This window comes from Ahaetulla prasina, chromosome 2, assembly GCF_028640845.1.
Source record: "Ahaetulla prasina isolate Xishuangbanna chromosome 2, ASM2864084v1, whole genome shotgun sequence".
Taxonomy (NCBI): Eukaryota; Metazoa; Chordata; class Lepidosauria; order Squamata; family Colubridae; genus Ahaetulla; species Ahaetulla prasina.
In genome coordinates, this window is record NC_080540.1 from 267,671,790 (window position 1) to 267,692,931 (window position 21,142).

General features: G+C 38.7%; 2 protein-coding genes across 2 annotated transcripts; both read right to left on the bottom strand.

The window, feature by feature from the left end:
- Positions 1-58: 58 nt before the first annotated feature.
- On the bottom strand, positions 59-8,552 carry LOC131191095 (uncharacterized). Its single transcript, XM_058168872.1, has 2 exons — positions 8,431-8,552; positions 59-6,446 (listed from the first exon to the last, which is right to left on the bottom strand). The coding sequence occupies exon 2, from the start codon at positions 3,437-3,439 to the stop codon at positions 2,528-2,530; it is 912 nt and encodes a 303-aa protein (XP_058024855.1). The 5' UTR covers positions 3,440-6,446; positions 8,431-8,552; the 3' UTR covers positions 59-2,527.
- On the bottom strand, positions 8,127-21,123 carry FAM151B (family with sequence similarity 151 member B). The gene is made up of 5 exons (XM_058168088.1): positions 16,843-21,123; positions 13,739-13,864; positions 10,364-10,588; positions 9,488-9,623; positions 8,127-8,769 (listed from the first exon to the last, which is right to left on the bottom strand). Exons 1-5 carry the CDS (start codon positions 16,904-16,906, stop codon positions 8,622-8,624), a joined length of 699 nt encoding a protein of 232 aa, XP_058024071.1. The 5' UTR covers positions 16,907-21,123; the 3' UTR covers positions 8,127-8,621.
- Positions 21,124-21,142: the final 19 nt, after the last annotated feature.

The following is a 21,142-nucleotide window of genomic DNA, read 5'->3' on the forward strand; positions in this document are numbered from 1 at the left end:
AGAATAGAATAAAATAGAATAGAATTTTTTATTGGCCAAGTGTGATTGGACACACAAGGAATTTGTCGTGGTGCATATGGTCTCAGTGTACATAAAATAAAAGATATGTTCATCAAGAATTCTAAGGTACAACACTTAATGATAGTCATAGAGTACAAATAAGCAATCAGGAAACAATATCAATATAAATCGTAAGGATACAAGCAACAAAGTTACAGTCATACAGTCATAAGTGGAAGGCGATGGGTGATGGGAACGATGAGAAGATTAGTAGTGCAGAGATAGTAAATAGTTTGACAGTGTTCAGGGAATTATTTGTTTAGCAGCGTGATGGCATTCGGGAAGAAACTGTTCTTGTGTCTAATTGTTCCGGTGTACAGTGCTCTGTAGGGTTGTTTTGAGGGTAGGAGTTGAAACAGTTTATGTCCAGGATGTGAGGGGTCTGAAAATATTTTCATAGCTTTCTTTTAGTTAGTTAGACTATCCATCAGCTGTTCACCCCCCTGCTGTGACTGCATTTTGGGCACTCAGCAGCTGACCCACATTTATGGCTATTTGCAGTGTCCTTTAGTCACATGAATGCTATTTATGATGTTTTTGCTGAAAATCAGTATTTTCTTCTGATTTTCAGCAGAAATGCCTTATGATGAACAATGGGTTCACTTAACAACTGCCACAAAATGGTTATAAAATGTGTCTGGTCATGGTGGACCCACTTTGTCTCACATGTTATCACCTAATAATGGCAGGGTCCATTATTACAAGTCGAGGATTACCTGTCTAATATATTCACACAGTTAATAAAATATCATTAGGGAAGGAAAGAAAAGGAGTTCTCTATATGCAAATAGTATTTTTTTAGCTTTCACATGTGTCACTTACAAATTTAGAGATACTAAAAAACAAAGTCACTTCTCTAAAAATTGTTAAGTAATATTGTGTTTATTAGCCCCTTCTCTAACAAAGATCTTAATCAAAATGCATTAAGACTAATCCAGATATTTCAGTAGGACCAGTTTAGCTATTAACCATTGGGAATGTTCATATAGTCTGATTTTTTTCAGATGGGTTAGGCTTCAGTTTCTGTAATTATCTAGCCAATAATCCAATCTGAAAATTATGGAAGTTGAACTCCACTACATCCAAAGGTTGTTAGGAGTCCTAGTGATGCAATGGTTAGAAAGCAGTATTGCAGGCCAACTCTGCCCACAGCCTGGAGTTCAATCCTAGCTGTGGATCAAGGTTGTCTGTCTCAAGGTTGATCCATCCTTCTGAGGTCGGTAAAATGAAGACCCAGATTGTTGGACAAAATATGCTGACGTAATCTGCCCGAAGAGTGCTGTACAGCATCATTGGGTGGTATATAAGTCTTAAGTGTTATTGCTAATTGCTATATTGGATATTTGGATCTACAGTGTCTTTGCATGGGAACGATAGCTTTTATGTACAGTTAGGCCTTGCTGAATCTTTTTATGTTTCCACTATGTGTTTTAAGCCCTTTAGACATCTATTATGAAAAATAACTTTGCTATTTACTCTTGTTCTATGGGAATAAAAAGGAAATATGAATACTGTAAATGTCAGAATTAAACTTGTGCTGGAACAATTTCTGTGAAGAAATGTCAGACCTCTGTGCTTAGCACTAACAGGTGCTTTAAAATTGTTTTGAAGCTTTTAGTCTCTCAATTTCTGAAGTAAGATCAGGATTTACAACAATAAAAGTATATACTTGGATTTAAACCTTGGAATTATTGATTGTGTTTTGTTCTAAAGTTTTTGGTACACTCAGTCCTAAAATAGTATTAACAAGTCTGCAATCTTATGCAATTTTTACAGATTCTTCTGAGTATCAAGATCTTCATTTAGTCTTTGGGGTTATGGGGTGGCTTCTTCTAATCTGAAAAGTGATTTTATTATGGGATCTCATTACTATTACTATTGTAATTACTATTACTATAGTACCTCATAACCATTACTTTAATAGTATCTCCCCATTGTGTTGTCCTTATACAACTCCCATTACTTTTCAGGCAACTCTCATTAGCTACACTAATTAGGGGCAAACTAAGGAACGGGAAAGCCAGATGAAGAAATTTATACCAAAATTAGTTAATTCTTAAAATACCAAAAGACTTAACTGCTTTTCCTGATAGACTGTCTATACCTCTAGAAATAATTCTTCCAGAATTATTCAGTATTGTATGCTGTGGAGTAATTTCAGTATGCATCCAATAATTATTGGGAAATTGTTGTCTTAATCAATGTAATTAGAAAAATCTAAAGTATATTTATTTATTTATTTATTTATTTATTTATTTATTCATATTTTTATACCGCCCTTCTCCAAAGACTCAGGGCGGTATACAGCAAATAAAATGACAATAATCCAAAAACAATTTAAAATACCGCAACAAGATTAAAAATCTAATTAAGCTGTATACTTAAAAATATTAGATAAAAAATTACAAAAGATAAAAACCCCTGTTAAGAAGCCCGCTAAAACCCCAAAAATATTAAAATCAATCAGTCAGGCCAGCCCCGTTTGGTGAAAAAAGAAAGTCTTGAGCTCGCGTTTAAAGGTCCGAAGATCAGGGATAAGACGGAGTCCCACTGGCAGCTCGTTCCACAGAGCCGGTGCCCCCACAGAGAACGCTCTTCCCCTGGGGGTCGCCAGCCGACATTGGTTGGCCGACGGCACCCTAAGGAGGCCCTCCCTGTGAGAGCGCACTGGACGCACTGGATGATGGGAGGTAACTGACGGCAGCAGGCGGTCCCATAAATATCCTGGTCCGATGCCATGGAGCGCTTTAAAGGTGATAACCAACACCTTGAAGCACATCCGGAAGACCACTGGCAACCAATGCAGCCTGCGCAGGAGAGGTGTTACATGGGAGCTCCTTGGAGCTCCCTCAATCCTCCGTGCGGCCGCATTCTGTACCAGTTGGAGCTTCCGGGTGCTCTTCAAGGGGAGCCCCATGTAGAGAGCATTGCAGCAATCCAGGCGGGAAGTGACGAGGGCATGAGTGACTGTGCATAGTGAGTCCCGGTCCAGGAAAGGGCGCAATTGGCGAATCAGGCGGACCTGATAAAAAGCTCCCCTGGTGACGGTCGTCAAATGGTCTTCTAAAGACAGCCGTGCATCCAGGAGAACGCCTAAATTGCGCACCGATTCCCTGGGGACCAACGATTCGCCCCTCACAGTCAGCAATGGGGTAAAGTGACTGTGCCGGGACGCCGGCATCCACAGCCACTCCATCTTGGATGGGTTGAGTCGGAGCCTGTTCGTCCCCATCCAGACCCGAACGGCCTCAAGACACCGAGTCATCACATCGACGGCTTCGTTGGGGTGGTTTGGGGTGGAAATGTACAGCTGAGTATCGTCAGCGTACAGCTGACAATTCACCCCAAAACCACGAATGATCTCTCCCAGCGGCTTCATATAAATGTTGAACAGGAGAGGCGAGAGAATCGACCCCTGCGGCACCCCACACGTGAGTTGCCTAGCGGTCGATCTCTGCCCCCCTGTCAACACTGTCTGCGAACGGTCGGAAAGGTAGGAGGAGAACCACCGTAAAACGGTGCCTCCCACTCCCAAACCCCCAACTGTTGCAGCAAGATACCATGGTCGATGGTATTGAACGCCGCTGACAAATCTAACAGGACAAGAACAGAGGAACAACCTCTGTCCTGTGCCCTCCAGAGATCATCAACCAATGCGACCAAAGCTGTCTCTGTGCTGTACCCGGGCCTGAAGCCGGACTGGCACGGGTCTAGATAAAGTTTCCTCCAGGTACCGGGGGAGTTGCCAAGCCACCACACTCTCTACAACCTTCGCCACAAAGCGAAGGTTAGAGACTGGACGGTAATTCCCCAAAATAGCTGGGTCCAGGGAAGGCTTCTTAAGGAGGAGCCTCACCACCGCCTCTTTCAAGGTGGCTGGGAAGACTCCCTCCGTCAGAGAAGCGCTGGTAATTCCCTGGAGCCAGCCTCATGTAACCTCCTGGGTGGCCAGTACCAGCCAGGAGGGACACAGGTCCAATAAACATGTGGTGGCATTCAACCTCCCCAGTATCCTGTCCATGTCATCGGGAATCACAGAGTCAAACTCAGCCCAAACAATGTTCTCAAGATGTGCCTGCGTCATCCTGCCTGGATCCACCCAATCAGTGTCCAGCCTGTCCCGGATCTGAGCGATTTTATCGTGCAGATAACTTTCAAATTCCTCAGCTCGTCCCTGTAAAGGGTCCTCCCGAGCCCCCTGAAACAAAAGGGAGCGGGTCACCCCAAACAAGGCGGCTGGGCGGTTATCTGCCGATGCTATAAGGGCGGAAAAGTATTCTTGCTTTGCCGTCCCTATTGCCACTAGATAGGCCTGAATAGGTGACCGCACTAGTGTTTGGTCAGATTCGGAACGGCTGGCTCTCCAAGCGTTCTCTAGGCGTCTTTTCTGGCGCTTCATCTCTCTCAGCTCCTCAGTAAACCAAGGAGCCGGTCGAGAGCAGCGCCGGGTCAGAGGCCGCATAGGCACGACACGGTCCAAAGCCCCCGCCGCCGCCCTTTCCCAGGCGGCAACGAGTTCTTCAGCCAAGCTGTGGGCCAGATCCTCAGGAATCAGCCCAAGCTCCGTCAGGAACCTACTCGGGTCCATCAGGTGCCTGGGACGGAACCACCTCTCCCTGCGGTGAGGGTTTGCGGTCTGAAAGTTGAGGCGAAGAAGAGAATGATCTGTCCACGGCAGGGGAGTGATGACTAAGTCCCCCACATCCAGATCATTCAGCCAGCCACTGTCTCGAGACAAAAATCAAATCCAGCATGTGTCCCCCAGTGTGTGTGGACCCATTCACTAACTGGGTCAGGTCCAAGGCTGCCATGGAGGCCATGAACTCCCGAGCTGTCGACAATGTCTCGCCTACCGACGGCAGATTGAAATCCCCCATGACCATAAGCCTGGGGGTATCAACTGCCTACTAAGAAATTAGTTTGGTAATAAATTGGCATGTTGATTTGATACATGTACCTTGAGCTGCATTATTATATTATGGTTTTATTACTCATAAACTCAGTTGTTTCAGGTCCAACTCCACGATATACAACCTGCTCTAGATGATAAATTTATGTACAAGGGGTCAGTCAATCTGTTTTAACAACATGAAAGAAATTATATATAACATATGCTGGTAATCACTGAAACAGCTTTTTCAGAGTTATCTAACAAGATTATGCAGTATAAAATCATTGTAGAATTATTACAGTTTCCTTTATGTATCTTCTGATACACCCACAGCCACTGGCAATGTGAAACAGATAACGTGCGTTCTGAAACGATTAAAATTTTTTGTTTCCAACCTGAATAAACTCTGTTGGGGAGTTATAAGATAACATGAAAAGGGTTTATGGAAAATATTTAAATAAATATAGTCAAACTTCAGTAAAAGCCTCTGTGATTAAAAAATTGGATAATGGAGAAAATGAAAAAAGGCTAATATTCAATTAAGATAAACTACATTTGAAAGGGGAGGCTATTGTATTTACTCTCTGCAAATATTCAAAAAGATTGGCTCTCTGTACTGAATGATAAAGGGAATAACTATTTTTCAATGATACTGTAGTTTCAAACCACTATTTTAAAATGGAACCAAATAAAAAAAATTCATCTGTTATAGTTTCATTAAAGTATTACCGTAGTTACGAAATGAGGCAAATAAAAGATTTGAATATGCCTTTCCTACCAAAATTTGCTACGTTTCATTTTACTCTGTTAAATTTTTATTATAGTTACTGCTAGCTTTGTTTTTTTCTTTAGATTATTATGGTCAACTGTAAGAGCAGTTCAGTCATATATCATTCCATTTAAATGAAAAAGTAATATACATGTAATAAAATGTCATTTATTCTCAATACTCTTTGGGGGAAATATGTATTTGTATTAAAGACTTGGGTTTGCTTGGGTAAGAACCAGTGTGCTCTCAAAGGTGTTTTCAGAATATGTTAAACATTACTAGCCAATCACAATTTATCCTAGCATACCAGTGATTCAGTATAATATGGGAATATAGGATACTGAAATAAATTATTGAACCAAGATTTGGGTTATATAGGAATGGAAAGACAATGTGTATATAATATTTGTACAATACAAAGACAACCACAGAGTCATTTGTGGAGAGATCATTTAGGATTGTAGACTGTATCTCTATGTGGACACTATTGTCCTAGGAAATTAAATACAGAAAAGTCGAAATGGGATATAAAAGTGAAGTCTCCTTCCAGTCAAGCTTGATCCTTGACATGCCTATTTTGTTTCCTTGGGAAAATATAGGGGTGATTTATACTGTATTCTGGGATTTTTTGGCATTGTTGAAAAATTAAGTTCTGCTTCTCTTGTTCGTTTAAAGCCAGTTGGCCATTAGTTCTACTCTTTGCATAGGTAATGCTCTGTGGAAAAACTGAAAAGAGGAGAAAGGTGTCTATAACCATCTTCAGCAGACCTTAAATTGGAATAGAATAACAGACTGGCAGAAATGTCAAAACTGCAGAGATGTCAAAACTACAATCTCTATATAAACTAAAATAATTGATCTAAGACTCCTCCATCTGGCAGGTTCCTATCTGCTATAGTATTGGGTTTTTTTCCTAACAGTTGGAAATTCCACAGAAGGAACAGATTCCAATGACAAATCAGCTTTCAAACATTTGGGAACTATTTTGAAAGGGGGGAGGAAGGTTTCAACAGATGCTATCCCACCCCCAAAGCCATATTATAAATATAGTAAGAACACACTAAGACATTTAAGCATTGACCCTATATTTAAAAAATGTTCAGTATATGCTTCTCAACACGTTTTGGATTCTTTGCATCAATAATTGCCCAGTAAAATCTACAATGATATAAAACTGAACAGCCTAGATTTGAATTATTTTGGAGTGCATTCTTATACTAATAAGGAGGCCCTTCTGCATCAGTTTGCTCCATATTAAAAAGTACCACCACCACCACAATAGACTTAACTGTTCCTATGAAACAGGGGTCTCCAACCTTGGCAACTTTAAGACTGGAGGACCTCAACTCCCAGAATTCCCCAGCCAGCAGAGCTGGCTTGGGAATTCTGGGAGTTGAAGTTCTCCAGGCTTAAAGTTGCCAAGGTTGGAGACCCCTGCTATGAAATGTATCTGTGGAGGATCCATGAAGGATGCCTCACTAACTACCTAAGCAGGAGATGGACAGCAATAGGTCCTGTGTGGTTAAAAGTCAAATAATGCCTATATACCTTTGTCGAGTCTCTTGTAATAGCTGGGAAAGCAACTATTAACAGGTTAATTACATATCCTCAAGGATGATTTGGCAATGTTTGTGTTTCCATACAGCCTTTATAATAGTAGCCCATGTGCCATACACACACTACATCTCCTCCTAAATCAGGGCTCTCCAACCTTAGTAACTTTAAGGCTTATGAAAAAAAGTGAGATACCTCATTAATATAATTGTTGATTTCAGACAATAATTTCCATCTTCATAAATCATGGGTCAGAGTTTTGGTGTAGGGGTAGCTTAAAGCCATAAGGAAGATGAGGCTGCAAAGCTGGCTGAGGAACTCAGTTGAAGTCCACAAACCTTAAAGTTACTAAGGTTGGAGACCCCTGTTCTAAATGATGCCCATTAGCACCTCCAACTCATTTTTATTGGCAAATTAATGAAGGAAAGTGCAGAGCCTATAGGCAAGGCTTTTCCAGTTCGTGCTCGCCCATCATTGGATTCACTAAGGTTAGATAGGTACCAAACTAACTTCAATGTACTGTAAGATGATTTATATGACCAGTTAATAATAGCACACTTTCTATAGTAAATAAAGGAATGCTTAGTTATAAATTATGGTATATGCCTTGCATTTTGTGTAGAATTGTTCTAGAAATTTTCTGCTTGTATGAAAAATATATGAATTATTAGTATCAGCGAAACTTGGAATCTGTTGCTGAATTATAATAGTTACCCACAGCACTAAACCATGGTTTATTGGTGAAAAAAAAAACTTTCTAAAGAAAACCAAATATTATTATGGCTTAGATTGTATCAATCTATGTTCCAAGTCAGTTAAATATGTTGGATATTGTGATACTGTGACCCTAACTACAAATACAGGGATATGATGTTTGCATAAGCAGAGAGAAGGTAGAGCCCAAGGGAGAAGTTTCAAATGCTAGAGTGTTAGTGACCTTAGTAGAAGGTTTCAGTAAAGTCTTTGAAAATTATTTTCATTTTTAAGAATCTCACTCTGTAATGAGGATAAATCATCTTTGGAAATTAAAGATTTTAAAAGTTTGACTTTAAAAAAAATAAACTTTGATCTTAGTTTTGTCTTTATTCATGCAAGGGGAAATAATTTCTCCCATAACTTCCCTCCATTTATTTTCCTCCCCTCCAAAATTCCATACCTTCATAAGATCAACTTTTGTGGAAGCAGAAGATGAAGGAAGCTGTGGAAGGGAAATTGATGAAAACATCCACTTCAATAACTACAATTGTGTTCCAACAGTGATGGAAATTTACAATTCAATTTAATGCATTTTTATACTCAGTCTAAAGCCTAAATATATCGTTGACTGGGCTGTTTTATTTATCCTTTTTATATTCCTATGGCTTTTCTGAATTCAGAATTTTGTGGCTCCAAGATATCGTAAAAAACTCTACATTGATCAAAGCTGTGTCTGATGAAGAGTAAATCATCTACGGAATATTCATCATCTTTTCCAGTCCAAATGGTTAATGTGTACCTGAAAGAAGAGTCACCAAAGTTGAATTATTTCACAAATATCTAAAATATCTAACAAATATTTACCTATCTATCTACAGTATCTAAAATAGGTATTGCATTAAAAGTAAATGCCAAAACTTCAATTGTGTTATAAATGTTATTTTCACATAATGATCGTTCTATCAAATGAAAGCTTTCTGAGGAAAGTGTTTCACTGAATCCACATATTTCATGCTAGTTTCATTATCAAAATTCATGAATTACTGAAATAAAAAAAGTGAGATGCCTCATTAATATAATTGTTCATTTCAGTCAATAATTTCCATCTTCATAAATCATGGGTCAGAGTTTTGGGGTAGGAGTAGCTTAAAGCCATAAGGAAGATGAGGCTGCATCATATGGGCAGAGAAGCTGAGATTTCTTTGTGTTTGTGTTTACTAGTGCTAAGTCTATTTTGGTGCATAGTTAATGGATTTGGTATATTTCCCCATGCAAAAATGATGGTACCATGCTATTAGTTTTCAGGATCTATACTTAGACTCTGAAAACCATTAAAGGGACTTGAGGATGGCTAATTGCCCATCCTCATATAAGGTACAACAAGAATAGTATATGGAAATGAAACACTCCTGTATTAGCTTTGTAGACGCAGACACTTCCTATTTTGTTAATTTATTTTAAATCATTTTTAAAGTCTTTTATACATTATTACAAAATTCAGTTAGTGCAAACCATACCTGTCTGATTGCTGTAGTAACCACTGAAGTTCAGATTTTGACCGACAAACCAAATCAGCTCTTACAGCAAATGTGATTGGCTGAATATGTTCTCTACATATTTCTGCCATTTCTTGTACCATGGCTAGACTATAACCTAAAGAATGAACAAATGCTACAGTACTCAGATATGGAAGCTGAATTTCGGATAGTTAAACTCTAATTAAAACCCCTTTTTTCTGGAATGAGAAGGAATAGGAAGAGATAAGAATGAGAAAGAGAAACTTTGATTCTTGCAAATTGCTGCTGTTCTTTGCATTTAAAAAAGGTCTAATATAACTGAAAATATCCAGAGGACCCATTGTTTTTGTCAAAATGATGAATGTGCATCACTGCCACTCCACAAACTCTGTCCCATTTGTATGTGCAAGTGACATCACAGTGACATGATAGCTTGTGTCAATTCAGTACAACCCTGCTTATATTATTTTAAATCCCCTTGGCTTCCTAGAGATGCTGCTGTGTATATTTTTCAAAATATGCAATAGGTAAAGGCTTTAATTCCAATGCCTTGCTGTAGCCTTTGAAATTAATGTTACAGTTGTGAGGTCAAAGAACCATTTTGATATAAATATCAGCCATGTCAGATTTATATGCACGTCTTGAAAATTGCATGAATAAAGGAGATGGGGAATCATGATTGTAGTAATAGTTTTTCCATCTTGGTTATCCTCCATGTGTGGATCTTTAGTCCTCTATGTGCAGTGACCTCAGTATAAAAGTTCACCTTTTATACAAATAGCTACCTAAAAATGTCTTGTCCTGGTTGTAGGACAAAATGAATTGCACAGTATTACCTATACATGAATTTAAAGCATTAGCACAGGTTTGCATTACCTGTGTTGCATTTTGAACTAATTCTCCCAGTAGTCCATCCCAAAGATAAAGTTACATCTGGAAAAGATGATATCACTGTGTCCAGGAATCCTTTTGCATCTATGGGGTGATTTCCTTTTGGTCCTAGAAGTATGTCTGCATTAATCCAAACAGGTTGCCTAAAATGCAGGTCTCCAAGAAGCTTCATTGAGGGATTCACAGCTTCTAGACTATAAAAAAGCAATACATTTTAAAGTATCTGGTAAAAAGATGTAGCATATATTTTTTACTAATTATCAAAATACTGAAAATGCAACTTTGGCAGGAAGAAATGTTTGGATTTTTTAAAAGTTTTAAAATTGAGGGAAGAGTTAATAGTAAAATTGGGTGGTTTAAGCATGGAAATGGTTAAAAAAAGTCAGGACAAATTCCCCCTTTTTTGTAATTTTTCTCCTCTTAATGCCCACAAAGCTCCCAAATATTTTTTTTAAATCCCAAATACTTTGTATTTTATATATGCCAATAAATTTTGACTCCAAAGTTTCAACATCCATATACAGGAACTTGTTTACACCAAAAATTTAACAAAATGGCACAGCTAAGTATATTGCTTTATTGCAAACAACAGAAAATCCAATGACTCTGGACACTATACAGAGATAGCAAGACAGATACCAGAATAGATACCAAGACACAATACCAGAATGTTAAGTTTGATGCTGGCAAAGGAAGGAACAGGGATTTCTTTTTATTCATGTATGCTTACTCTGGGATTTAAATTCGAAGATACTTTTCTTGGGTTTTGGCTTCCATGGCTTCCATGTTCATTAATTTTTCATTTTCATTTTTCATTAAAACACACACACACACACACACAAAAAGATCACAGTAGTTTAAAAAAAAATAATGGAAAAGAGTTTCAGGGTTGTAGCACCCTCTACTGATCAGGAAAAAAAAGATTGTTTGCAATAACTGAGAATTTTGCTATTATTTTATTTCATTTTCTTTATTAAGTTTTTGAAATTAACAAAATAATAAAACAGCAAATAAAGATAACAAGAATAAGATAAAAGAACTTGTGCAGTGAGACCGTCAGTTTGTCACATGGAGCTCTGTAGTCCTTATGGTGAGAAGTACACCCAGGTCATACACATTCAAAGGATTTTCAAATCCATAAAGCATAGTGAAACTTCATATATATATTGAGACGTGATTACATATATAGAAACATTTTTTATTAGTAGTGTAATTTATTCCAATTATTGCCAACTTTTTATTTTGAATTATTTCAAAATACATTAAACAATAGACAAATATTGACAGTTGCAGTATTTACTTACCTAAAGAGTTAAGCAGAATAACCACAGGTAAGCAAAAAAGCAGTGGGAATGGGAGCAACTTCTGACTTCCTGCTAGCTTCCGCATTGATTTTGCTTGTGGGAAGCTGGCAAGGAGCATTGAAAAATCATAATCACATGACTGTGGATGCCCATGGCAGCACTGCCATGGCCATAAGTTTGCGAATACACAAAAGAATGTTATAATAAAAATAATCCACATTTACAACTTGTGAATGGAAAGATAGAGACAAGAATTGGATCAAGTGAAGTAACTATTATATGAATGTTCTAGATATATGCACAGAATCATTAAATGAATTATTTGCTGGTATTGTATTGTAAAATATATTAAATACTTGCCAAAAGGCTAATTTTTCCTAAAATTTTGGCATTAGCCAGCTATCTTATTTTAGCTTTTTATTTACTAGGGTTTCTTTCAGCACTTTAATAATAGTCCTGCAGGATAATACTAAAAATATGATTCTTGGCATACTTATGCAGATGTCACTATACTGCATAATGTACCGTATATACTCGAATATAAACCGATCCGAGTATAAGCCGAGGTCCCCAATTTTACCCCAAAAAACTGGGGTAAACTGGGGACTCGAGTATAAGCCGAGGGTGGGAAATGAGGCAGCTACGGTGGAAACCTCCTCCCTCAGCCGAGAAGGCTGGCGGCCCCGCCCCACCTCTCACTGCACCGCAGCTTCCCAGCTAATGCAAAAGCCCGCCAAGTTTGTGCCATCCGTATAATGTGAAAAAGAAGAAAAAAAACTGAGTATAAGTTATTCAATAATATAGTGATTATTTAAAGTCTGAAATGTATGTGTGTATACTTTCCAAATTACCTTTTAAAATCATTAAAGAATCATCAGAAAATCTGCATCTCTGGAATTTATTTTCCCCTTTTACACCCTGGGGTAATTATATGAACTAAAGAACGTAAGAATAATTTCTCTCTCCCATGAATATGTATACACTCTAATCTCATTACTTATGTTGTCTGTTGAGAAAGCAATAGAAAAACTTAAAATATGAACTTTAAACATCTATTGCTTTAAAATACAAAATAGTAAAAGAATAATTGCTTAGAGGGCAGCTAACTGGAAAAAAACCCCACTTGGTCCTCTCTGCTTTGGATATCAAATAATTTAATTTCTGTTTTTAGAACAAGCGATTTATTTTCTTATGTCAGGCCCAAGTCCAAAAATAACCCAGTGAAATCCAGTGAAGTATAATTCTTTATTTGCTTATCCTGAACCTCTTCCTCCCTCTCCTATCCAGTTCAGAACTCTGCAGTCTCTTATTTTGGTCTTATTTGTACTCTCTGGCAGTGAGTTCACAAAGGAATGCCTTGCTTTTAGAGCCAGTCTGCAGTTTGCTTTTTCTTCCTTGGAAGACTGCTGTGGAAAGGGAGTTAGTCTGATGCACATTTGCTTTGGAACAATTTTGGATTAAGTCTGCTTAATTTGAAATATGAAATATATAATAGAGGTTGGATTTGCAGAACATACTAATCAAGAAATTAGTGAAATTAACATGTTATGCAGTTCCAAATTGGGATTAATTTTGACTCAATGGATTGTGTAATTAGAGAAAATGAGATCGAGTGAACCATGTTTACCTTAACCTTGGCTAAAATTATTATGTGAATATGCCACATTGTCATCTGAATTTTTTGCCTAGAAAAAGGTTAATGGTAGGGTATATAACCATATAATACATGTGAATGAATAAATATATTAAGCATTTTTTTGCCTAAATGCACTGAATAAATGCACTGCATATTTTCAGATTTTGTTTCAAAGCATAAATATTTTTCCGGATGGTACTGCCAGGAAATTCAGTATCTCTATAACAGATTACTATTTTAAAAAAAGCTGATTTCCCCTAAAAAAACCCTGCCACTTCCATCAAACTAAATTCAATGCTCTTGTGATTTAACTCTGCTTTTTTAGAATTACTGAAATACTGCTATATTATGAAGTACACAATAAGAAAAAATAAATTTACTTACCCGATTTACATTCAAGTATTATTTTCTAATACTTACTCTGTATTGCCTCTTTCATGTGTTGCTTGCTGTTTGCTCTGTGATACCAAATGATTTCAGCTCCATCTCTTCTTTTAATTTGCTTAGTATTCAGAAAATAATCTAATATATTTTGACTCCAAAATCCTATGTGGAAAACAGTGGCAAGAATAATTTCATACAAGAGACCTGGTTGTTTTATTTCTGTTCTATTTTCTATTAATTTATTATCTACTGCCTCAGAGAGCAGGATCAGAACCAATGGGCTAAAATGACTTCCAGATTGTATGAACTTTCAGCCGGTGGAACAGGCTGCCACATGATATGATGAATTTTCTTTCACTAGAGGTCTTCAAACTGAGGTTCAATTGTTATCCGTAAGAGACGCTTTAGCACCTCAAACTCAGCACTTTTAAAATTGGTGGACTTAGCTACCAGAATTTCCGAAATGCTGAAGACTGAAGTCTCTCCATTTTAAAGTTGCTAAGTTTGAGAAACGTAGTGCAGGCAGATCCTTCACAACCTTTAGGACAGGGTCTTGTCATTATTATTATTATTATTATTATTATTATTATTATTATTATTATTATTTATTGGATTTATAAACCGCCCTTCTCCCGAAGGACTCAGGGCGGTGTACAGCCAGGATAAAAAAGAACAATATACAGTTAAAATACAATTAAAAACTTATTATACAGTATGGCGAAATAATTAAAATTAAGAATCTAAAACCCCAATTAAAACTAGAGAAAATTTAAAATTTAAAATTAAACAATTTAAGAAAGCCCATACGAACAAACAAATATGTTTTCAGTTCGCGAAAAGTCGAAGGTCAGAATTTGGCGTAAACCAGGGGAGTTCGTTCCAAGAGTGGGGGCCCCCACAGAAGGATCTTCCTCTGGGGCCGCCAGCCGACATTGTCTGGCGGACGGCACCCTGAGAAGGCCCTCTCTGTGCGAGCGACGGGTCGGTGGGAGGCATGAGGTAACAGAAGGCGGTCCCGTAAGTACCCAGGTCCCAAGCCATGGGCGCTTTAAAGGTGGTTACCAAGACCTTGAAATGCACCGAAGGCAACAGGAAGCCAGTGCAGTCTGCGCAGGAGAGGTGTCACATGTGAGCTACGCGTGACTCCCTCTATCACCAGCGCAGCTGCATTCTGGACCAACTGAAGCCTCGAGTGCATCTCAAGGGAGCCCCATGTAGAGAGCATTGCAATAATCCAGGCGGGAGGTAACCAGGCGTGAGTGACTGTGCATAGGGCATCCCGATCAAGGAAGGCGCAACTGGCGCACCAGGCGAACCTGGTGGAAGGCTCTCCTGGAGACGGCCGCCAAATGATCTTCAAGCGACAGCCGTGCATCCAGGAGAACACCCAAGCTGCGCACTCCCTCCTTTGGGGCCAATAACTCGCCCCAACAGTCAGCTGCGGCTGCAGCTGACTGTATCGGGTGCCGCATCCACAGCCACTCCGTCTTGGAGGATTGAGCTTGAGCCTGTTCCTCCCCATCCAGACCCGTCGGCCTCCAAACACGGGACAGCACTTGACAGCTTCGTTGGGGTGGCCGGGGTGAAAAATACAGCTGAGTATCATCAGCGTACAGTTGATATCTCACCCCAAAGCCACTGATGATCTCACCCAGCGGCTTCATATAGATGTTGAACAGGAGGGTGAGAGAATCGACCCCGCGGCACCCCACAAGTGAGGTGTCTCGCGGTGACCTCTGCCCCCCTGTCAACACCGTCTGCGACCGGTCGGAGAGATAGGAGGAGAACCACCGATAAACGGTGCCTCCCACTCCCAATCCCTCCAACCGGTGCAGCAGGATACCATGGTCGATGGTATCGAAAGCCGCTGAGAGGTGTAATAGGACCTGAGCAGAGGAATAACCCTGTCTCTGGCCCTCCAGAGATCATCCACCAACGCGACCAAAGCTGTCTCCGTGCTGTATCCTGGTCGGAAACCGGACTGGAGCAGGTCTAGATAGACGGCTTCATCCAGGTACTGGGGTAGCTGCCGTGCCACAGCACTCTCTACAACCTTCGCAGTGAAGCGAAGGTTGGAGACAGACGAGTAATTACCTAAAATAGCTGGGTCCAGGGAAGGCTTCTTGAGGAGGGGTCTCACCACTGCCTCCTTCAAGGCAGCAGGGAAAACTCCCTCCAACAAAGAAGCGTTGGTAATCCCCTGGAGCCAGCCTCGTGTCACTTCCCGGGAGGCCAGCACCAGCCAGGAAGGGCACGGGTCCAGTAAACATGTCGTAGTATGCAGCCTCCCCAGCAACCTGTCCACGTCCTCGAGAGTCACAGGGTCAAACTCATCCCAAATAACCTCCACAAGACGCGACTCCGCCCTCCCACCTGGATTATAGGATCCATGAGATCTGCAGTAGAAAGGTTTAATCTCAGGAACAACAAATGATAGTTAAAACTCTGCTTTAGCCCTGAAAACACAAAGATAACTCGAATCTGATCTGTTTTAAAGTGAGCAATATAAACTGGGAGAAAGAAAGGAAGGGAGGGAGGTGTTATAATCTCCCTCTGGGCACTGGGTGATGAAAATTTTGCTCCTGCCTGCAGACAGGGAAGAGAAAGGATGCCAGCTTCCCTTGCTCAGTAGCAGTGTATGGGCACTCAAGATGAGCTCAACGTGGTTCCCAGATGTCCCTAATCCCTTCCTTATTAATGTTGGGGTGGAAGTCTGCCTAGCAAGAGGCTTTCAAAGGGTGAAGGCATCTTGCACTATTTTCCAGTCTCTGCTGGAAATAATTATTGCATTATTTTTAGTGTATAGTAAGTTATTCTGCTACTTGGGGTATTTGGCTTTAATAGCCCAATATAAACGAGAAAATAAATGAGCCTAATTTAGCCATCAGGTCGTCAGAGCAATTTCAATGAGATCGCGCCAATTAGCTAACCAGAGTTGCTCCGGGGTAGTTCTCCACACGGCTATAGCCTCTAGGGCAGGGGTCTCCAATCTTGGCAACTTTAAGCCTGGTGGACTTCAACTCCAAGAATTCTGGGAGTTAAAGTCCACCAGGCTTAAAGTTGCCAAGGTTGGAGACCCCTGCTCTAGTGGGCTTCAAGACCAAGCCAACTGGTCTTAGGGGAAAAGGGAGAGCAGGTACCTTCCACTTCGCCGAGCGCGGACCCTCCGGAGCCCAGCCTTCCTTCACGTTCGTCCTCTTGCATGTCCGATCTCGGGTCTTATTCCGATCCCTCCGGCGCCCGCAGAGTTTGCCCTTGCTTCTTAGAGGCGTGCAACCGGTTCTCTTCGCGGTATTGACGGGGCCTTCCGGCAAGCGCTCCGCATCAAGGCTCGCCGGGTCCGACTTCCGAGTGCTTTTCCCCGTCGCCCGCTTCTACGTTTGCTTCCCGCAGAGCGATGGCGAGACTTGCTCCCGAATTTGCCTCGCTGCTCTTACGATTCTGATTTGACCACCTTTGAAATCTGCATTTAGAGATTTATTATTCGCGAAATAGCTAAATCAACAAGATTTGGAAATTACCGGTTCGTCTTGATGCCAGTTCCCAACTGGCAGAATTGGCGCCATCTCTATGATGCATCCGGGCTTAAATCCCGTTTCAGCCGGGAAACTCAAGAGGGATACGCGCATGGCACCCGCTGCCGTTTAGATTGACATTATCACAGTTTACTCTAGTTTTATGGAAATATAAAAACTGAAGTTTCGTTTGCCAAAAATTCCATTTTTAAAAAATGTGCTTCATAGTTTATGAAGATTAGTAAATGATGATCCCTGTAATTAAAACTGTAACCTGCATCTTTGGGGAAACCTCCCCATGCTATTTGTAGGACGGCGTTTTGCACGCATGTTTTCCAGTTTGCTTGTTTAATAATAGTTTTATTATTATTTTTATTATTTTAAAATAATAAAAATAATAAAATAAATAATTATTTTATTATTAATTATTATTATTATACAATTGAAATTGTTCAGAAATATTTTACAAGAGTACTCCACTCCTCCGAATACAACAAAATACCAGCCTTGAAATCCTGGGTTTAGAAAATTTAGAACTATGCCGCCTTCGACATGACCTGAGTTTAACTCATAGAATCATGTTACAATGTCCTTCCTGTCAAAGACTACTTCAGCTTCAATTGCAACAATACACGAGCACACAATAGATTTAAGCTTAATGTTAACCGCTCCAATCTTGATTGCAGAAAATATGACTTCAGTAACAGAGTTATTAAACACTACCTGACTCTGTGGTCTCTTCCCAAAATCCCAAAAGCTTCAACCAAAAACTATCTACCATTGACCTCACCCCATTCCTAAGAGGTCTGTAAGGGGCGTGCATAAGAGTCCTATTGTTTTCCTTTGTTATATTCAATTAATATAGTTATTACATACTCATATATATGCTTATATATTGTATAATTATTTCATGCTTATGCTTATATATACTGTGTGACAAAAATAAATAAAAAATAAATAGTAATTGAGAATGAAAAGTGCCAGATACTGTACAAATACCAGAAGCCAGATACTGTTGTTGCAAAAGAATCAAGGGACCCAGGATCCTATTGTTAATATTTGATGAATACTGCAGATGGCAAGGGAGTTTGACAAAAATATCTATTGGTTTTATAAAAGCTTTCAACTGTGAGGACAAGGTGTGGACAGTCCATGAAAACATGCATGTATAAGGCTATCTGCCTAGTGAATAAAACATACTGTGTGATGATCAAGATGTAATAATATGGGCTATCTAAATGGCTCAAAAGTGGGAAAGGGGTGGTAAGATTGGATGCTGTCTTAATTATTTATGCATAATATATCATCATATATGCCAGATTTGAAAAACAATTGTAATTAAAATTTCTGGGAGAAACATCTATCACAGATATACCGATACCTCTTGAATGGCTAGAAGCAAGGAAAGCAAAAGGAATCCATTGTTGACAATGAAGAGAAAAAAAAGAGTACAAAAACCAGTGTCTCCTCAATATTAAAAATACTCAAGAGAGTTAACAGGCAATGGTAACTCAAGGCAAGTAGCTGAAGAATAAATAAATTTACTTAGAGAGGGACGGTGACTCTAGACCTGAAAAAGATAGCTGGTACTTGGGACAAACTATGACAAATCTAAGTAAAGAGCAAAGATATCACATTGATAACAAAGGTACATATTACCATAGCTATGGCTTTTCCCAGTTGCAATATAGAGAAATAATTTTGAATTCTGATGCTGTAGAAAATTGAACACTGGACTCCCAAGAAAAGCAATACTAGATGAAGCAAAATCAAACTGTTCTCTGAAAGCATTAATAATAAAGCCAAAAATAAAAAAAATCAAAGAAATCAGAAAAGAGGGCAAAAGAATACAAGGTGGCTAAATGTTATGATAAAAATTTACACGAACTCAAGTTATTAACCATAGAAAAATATTTATCAAGTTAATCAGCAATGACTGAACAACAATATTTTATTATGCTGTAATACTGATTTATATATTAGTTTCCATGGTTTGTTTTTTGATATAAATATTCAGTAATGTGGACTTGAAATTAATAGCCCCTGTAAATGTTTACACATAAAGTTAGGATGTTTTGTGGAATTTAAGGATGGATAGAATTATAATTTGAAAAGTAAATACTTTATGAAAAGCAGCAGTCCCCTCTCCTTAATCTAACATATTGTTATGATAGTGCTATTTCAAAATGCTCAGCATAATTTGCAAATAAAGTCAGTGAATGAGCATGGTAAGCAACAGAATGCTGACTTCCTGACAGCATATGCTTTAGTGATATGCAAATCATTACACAAAGTTCAGTTGTGCTCTCTGATTTATTCCTGTTTTATTTTGTGGTCTGAGTCATTAGTCATGCAAGGCAAAATCTTAAAAGAAAAACTTAAAAAGTGGTAAACGCTAGTTCACTGCTTACTTGCCCAATTAATCCTGGTTTTTTTCAGGTCACAAAATAAACAGACATATAGTGGCAGGGTCATGTGTTATGCTAGTTTTACTTCGAAGATTTGTATGCCTTATATCAAGTATTAAGGCACCACAAATCCTACACACCAGACTACAAAATCAACACAAACAGAAATAGCAGAAATCTCAGAATTAATCTAAACTTTAAGTATACATTTTAATTTATTAAACACAGATTGATAATTTTTTGCCAAGGCTTAAAAGGCCCCAGAAACATTTTAAATTGTTTTGAATTTTAAAAATGCTTTAATCTTTAGCAAACCATTGGCATCATAAGATAGAGAGGATAAGAATGTTTCCTTTGATTACAGTAACCCTAACCCAAAAAAGAGAATTAACCCTGTGCGGCATGGTATTAAATCTGCTTCTAAAGCTTTTTTTAAAAAAAGTTCAGCATAAGATATAAATCCTTGAGCTGAATGAAATATTTAAAACCATAAATTTGGGATAGCTGGAAAAGAAAAGGAATATACATTAGGGTATTTATTTCATATTGCTATAATTTGGAACCACAACCTGAGCTACCTCCTTATGCTAATCAATAAAGAATCATAGTTGCTTGGTAAGAATGTAGTTACCTAATTCCCCACTCATGAATAGAAGGATGATTTGAAACAATATTTTGAATGTGAAATGCTTAATTAAAGCTATACTTAGGTTAAAAACAAGAGACAGACATTTGTGTCTTTATTAGGAAGTAGCAGCAATCCTGGCAAATGATGAGTATTAACAGTAATACGTTTGAGAAGAAAATGCTGGGGAACTGAAGTCCAGAGTGAGTAGATAATTCAGTGACCAGAAGAAGCACGACTGATTACTATGCAGTAGTTGTAGATTTTAAAATGTTCATACCAGTGAAAATATAGTCAGTTTTTTTTTAAATACAGTCATAAAAGTATTATAAAAGTGTTTGAAGAAAGCACAAGAGACAGTAGGAAATAGCCTATGGCAGACCTAACACCAGACAAGATTAAAGCAAAGAAAGTGAGAGAAAATGGGGAAATACATGGTTAGGCAGAGAACAGCTGAAATGTTTACAGGTGATCTGGAACATGGGCCAAAACACTACTGGGTCAGAAGAGTATGTGACTGTGCCAACTATGTTTGGTAATTTCAGCTCAACCTGAAAAATATTTTGAAGAATAAACTCTTTTGCTTAGCTAACACATTATGAAATATTGCAAGGTAATAATGATTGAATTCATACACAGTGCTGATTTATTTAACTTCATTTACCAAATAAATCATAGTTCACATAACAAAACCAAATAAACCACATGATAGAGCTTTCACCACTATTTCATGATATCATCCATGCTTAGTAGAAAATTATGCTGTTGTGACATTTGTTATTTCCAATTCTAGTCATTTTGAGTGATAATGCCTAGCAGATTTGTACATACCTTGAGGTCATCATTGGATGGTCCCACATATGAACTGCAGATGAATTATAGGCAACAAGAG

Excerpts from the sequence above, each read along its gene's own strand:
- LOC131191095 (XM_058168872.1), bottom strand. The coding sequence starts at position 3,439 with ATGAAGCCGCTGGGAGAGATCATTCGTGGTTTTGGGGTGAATTGTCAG.
- FAM151B (XM_058168088.1), bottom strand. The coding sequence starts at position 16,906 with ATGCAAGAGGACGAACGTGAAGGAAGGCTGGGCTCCGGAGGGTCCGCG. Across the intron at positions 9,624-10,363 it reads TAGTTCAAAATGCAACACAG|GTTATAGTCTAGCCATGGTA; the intron begins GTAATGCAAACC and ends TTCATTCTTTAG. Across the intron at positions 8,770-9,487 it reads TTACTACAGCAATCAGACAG|GTACACATTAACCATTTGGA; the intron begins GTATGGTTTGCA and ends CTCTTCTTTCAG.